At 44.2% G+C, this 4,146-nt stretch overlaps 1 protein-coding gene across 3 annotated transcripts in view; it reads right to left on the minus strand.

The window, feature by feature from the left end:
- Positions 1 to 4,146, minus strand: part of AGO1 (argonaute 1, RISC catalytic component) — a 38,454-nt gene that overhangs the window by 16,917 nt on the left and 17,391 nt on the right. For 2 of the 3 annotated variants that reach the window (XR_002772901.1, XM_023512147.1), the window contains exons 9-11: positions 3,106 to 3,225; positions 2,583 to 2,714; positions 2,324 to 2,457 (exon numbers count right to left, since the gene is read on the minus strand). Coding sequence is in view for 2 of the 3 variants with exons in the window: in XM_023512147.1 (XP_023367915.1) it covers positions 2,324 to 2,457; positions 2,583 to 2,714; positions 3,106 to 3,225 (386 nt within the window). In the remaining variant the exon portion in view is untranslated. The remainder of the gene's footprint in view (positions 1 to 2,323; positions 2,458 to 2,582; positions 2,715 to 3,105; positions 3,226 to 4,146) is intronic. The other variant, XM_003788178.3, reaches the window with a different exon arrangement.

A 4,146-nucleotide genomic window follows, 5' to 3' on the forward strand; every position in this document is an offset into this window, starting at 1 on the left:
AAAACAAAAGTGGTATTCTCAGTCTTCTCTCTACCAGACCACACTTAGGATGTTGTGTCCTGTGTGGAGGGACATAAAGTATTGAGAGATGTGTAGGATGGGGAAGGTCTTAAAATCCTGTCCTGAAGGTGACATAGCTAAATGGGGGCTCTTTAGCTAGAAGAAAAATTCCTCAGGTTGAACCTGGACCTTCCTCATCCATTCCCAGTTAGTTTTTCCAACTCCACAAAAACTTTCATGTTTTCCCCGTCTCAGTACTGTGGATCCTATCTCCTCACACACTTATGGACTTCGCTCCATTTTCCAGTTTCTCTAAATTCTATTTACAGCGTTACCTTACTATGTACATTCTCCCTAGACAATCTCATCCACTGCCATAGCTTAAGACTCAGAAATCTTTACCTTTAACCCAGAGCCACACATCTAACTGGTTACTACTGAACCAGATGAAGAGCCAGTCTGACGATCACTGGGAGAAGGGGATGCTTGATAAACTGACCTCTTCCAAGTCTAAGACTCTAAAGTACATCATTTCCTGTACCACCCCCAAACAAACAATGGACTGTTTCCCAAAAGAACTGGAAAAGGGAAGGACATGGTATACAGAGAATAGAATTACCAGTGAAGTGACTATGGCACATAGGCAAAGAGCTGGAAGTCTTTCCAATATGCTGAGGACAAGCCCTCCATTGCCAGACCAAGGCCAGGAGTAGCCTGATCTAAAGTGGGTCAATATCCAAAGAACCCAGGAAAGGGGACAAGAACCACTCATTTACAAGCTACAATTGTGATGGCAGTGGTGGCTGTATATCTGTGAAAGGAGAGGGAAGAATGGCAAAGTCTAGGTCCAGAGTCTCCAGATTGATCAGAAACTACTAGAACTAATTCCTGTGAAGACCCCAAAGCTGGAGGAAACCACCAGAACTCACATTTTCAATTGTCTTCATCACTTCCCAAAATGACTCTTCTCATCCCCAATGTGCACTGACCCACTCCAGATCCACAGAAAATAAGAAGCCACCACTTCAAAAGACACCAGGAACCAACAAACTGGATGCTTTATGTGGGTGAGTTTTGTGGTATTTTAAACATATTTCCACAAAACTATTTTTTAAAAACTGCAGGAGAAAAATCAGTGACTTTTTCTTTTTCTTTTTTTTTTGAGACAGTTTCACTTGGTCACCCGCGGTAGAGTTCCATGGCATCATAGCTCACAGCAAAAACTCCTGGGCTCGAGCAATTCACTTGCTTCTGCCTCCCAAGTAGCTAGGACTGCAAGCACCCACTAAAACACCCGCCTATTTTTTAGAAACAGGGTCTCTCTCTTGTTCAGGCTGGTCTTGAACTCCTGAGCTCAAGCAATCCCCCCACCTTGACATCCCAGAGTGCTAGGATTACAGGTTGTGCCATAGCACATGGCCTAATAATCAGTGAATTTTTCATTACTCACTTACTAGAGCCGTCCAGAGATGGGGAACCTGCAGCCTTGGGGCCATGTGTGGCCTTCTGGATCCTTGAGTTAGGCCTTTTGATTGAATCCAAATTTGGAATTGGTCAAGGGGTCAGCACTGGGGGATCTGGTGGGCCATATGTGGCCTTAAGGACACAGGTTCTCCATCTGTCTAAGCTGACTTTAAAATCACTTGGCTATATCACTTTCCTTATTGCTGTCATCTATTCCTAGTCTCTCAGGCACAGTGGTGCAGGGGTCCTTATAACTCTTGTCAATCTAATTCAGGTCACTTGGACCTAACTGAGCAAATTCTGTGCTCAAGAAAGGACAGCTGAGAGATCAGCTAATTTTGTTTCCAATTAGGAACAAAGTTTTGAACCTCAGATCTGATCTGATTCCAACTCTAACACTTCCTTAATGATATGCAAACTTTGGGGAAGTTACTTAACCTCTTTGAGCCTCAGTGTCCTGAAAATGGAAATATCACCACCTACTCACTGTAAAGATGAAATGAGAGAATACAAATTAGGTACTTAAGTACAATGTTGACATAAATATTACAGTCATCACCATTACTATATATATATATTACTAATGACAATATTCGTAACAATAATCCAGGCCTTTGTAGGCAATTCATGCCCTAAAATCATCTCTGACGTAGGTACAGCCCCTTATCAAATTCTCCTCACAACAGATGGACAGAAAAGGAATAGGCAGAAGTTTGAACCAGAAAGAGCAATGCAGGCACAGTCAAGACAGAAAGAGCACACTACCAGTCAATCTCAGTTCCTGAGGGTAGGGGAGGAGGAGGGCAGGCAGCTCTAGGGTCTTTCCCATCCTTCCACCCCTACACCCAACCCTCCTTACTTGAGCACCTCTTCTCGACACTGTTTCTGGGGTGCGAAGCAGGCGATGGCCCAGACTTTGATCTCAATCCCATTGTAGAACTGCTTCCCCCGCATGTCCCAGACACCCTGATTAGGTGTGGCAATGGCCCGGTTCTGGGGATAGGAAGAGGGGGAGCCCAGGTGAGCCTCAGCAGAGGCAGGTGGGTAGGGGAGCAAAATCCCCTGGCTAAACAACCCAACCACCCCCATATGCCCCAGAGATGTTGTCTGGCCCTGACCCTGCTCACCCGGCCGCCGTACTGCAAGATGGGCGCCGGCAGCACTCGCCCCGTCACCTCTGTCATGTCATCTTTCACTTTGATCCCAAATTCCTGGATGTAGGGATCTAAGTTGTAGCTGGCATTCTTCATCTACAGGGCAAAAGAGGGGGATCTCAGGATAGCAGCAGCTTGGCACTACTAACTATCTTTTGGTCTCAAGGAGACAGTCCTAAAGGAAAGCTGGGTTAGCAAAGAATAGCCCTAAAAAAGGGGACTAGGGAGAGTGGAAGGTGAGGAGAGTGGAAGGTGAGGAAAGTGGAAGTGGATAATAAAGGAAAGTAACACAGAAGAGAAATACAGATAGAAAGGAAAGTAGATACAAGACCAGGAAACAAGAGCAGCCCCATGGAGTCCCAGGCAACAAACCCAGGTCTGTTGGGCTATTGAAACACCTTATCCAATTCTCCTAACCACAGATGAACAGAATACACTACCAAGGGACCCAAAGACTAAGCAGACGTTTCCCCGCAGCCCCACTAACCAGACGACTGATCTCCTCCTGTCTGTCTGGGGCTGACCTAGCCGTGGCCTTTATCATGGTGGAAGTCTGGTTGTCAGTCAGCTTCTTAATGCAGCGCTGCCCAGCCACAATGTTACAGACCTGAGGAAACAAGAAGGACAGACAGGTAGCTCTGGCTTGAGTAAAGTCCACGCTGTAACCAGAGAAGAAACCTTAGCTATCAGCCATGGAAAAGGGGACTGAAAAAAAAAACCTTGAGCATACATATATTCTCCTCCTAAATTTTATTTGACAGTTAGATAATACTCATATGCAACATAGAAGGCAATATACTGCCACTTTGTTATTAAGAGCTTAAGATCCACAGCTAGATCTAGGTTTAGGTCTCATGTATTAAATGAGGAGTAACAGTATCATAGGATTATCTGGACACTTAAAGGACTGAGTACATTTCTGGGACATAGTAAACATTCAGTTAAGTTGTAGCAGAGATTATTATTTACCAAAGGGCCAAGTATTGAGCCATTCTGAATACAATATACACAAATGGTGGCAGTCAGCTGCTCCATCTTGCAATCCACAAGAACTACAGATAGCTCTAAACTCTATAGCCCCAGCCTACACATGATCATTTAGCCCCCAAACTACAGAAATCACCATCTCAGCAGCCAATGCAGTGGCTGACATCTGTAATCTCGGCATTCTGGGAGGCCATGGTGGGTGGATTGCCTGAGCTCACAGGTTCGAGGTAAGAGAATTGCTTGAGCCCAAGAGTTTGAGGGTGCTATGAGCAATGACACCAGAGCACTCTACCAAGGGCAATAAAGTGAAACTCTGTCTCGAAATTTTAAAGAAAGAAAGAAAAATAAATGTTTTTAAAAAATACATTAAAAGTTAAAAAAAAAAAAGAAAAGAAAAGAAATCACCATCACTGTTGGCTGACAGTATCCTCTGTTGATAATATCCTGCTATTCAGTCATTTCTTTTGGGTCCAAGAGAATACAACAGAGATCAAAAACCCTGTCTAATGATAAATAAGACTTCCATTCCTCAATACACTAT

This window comes from Otolemur garnettii, unplaced genomic scaffold (genome assembly GCF_000181295.1).
Source record: "Otolemur garnettii isolate 467f Iridium unplaced genomic scaffold, OtoGar3 scaffold00025, whole genome shotgun sequence".
Classification (NCBI taxonomy): domain Eukaryota; kingdom Metazoa; phylum Chordata; class Mammalia; order Primates; family Galagidae; genus Otolemur; species Otolemur garnettii.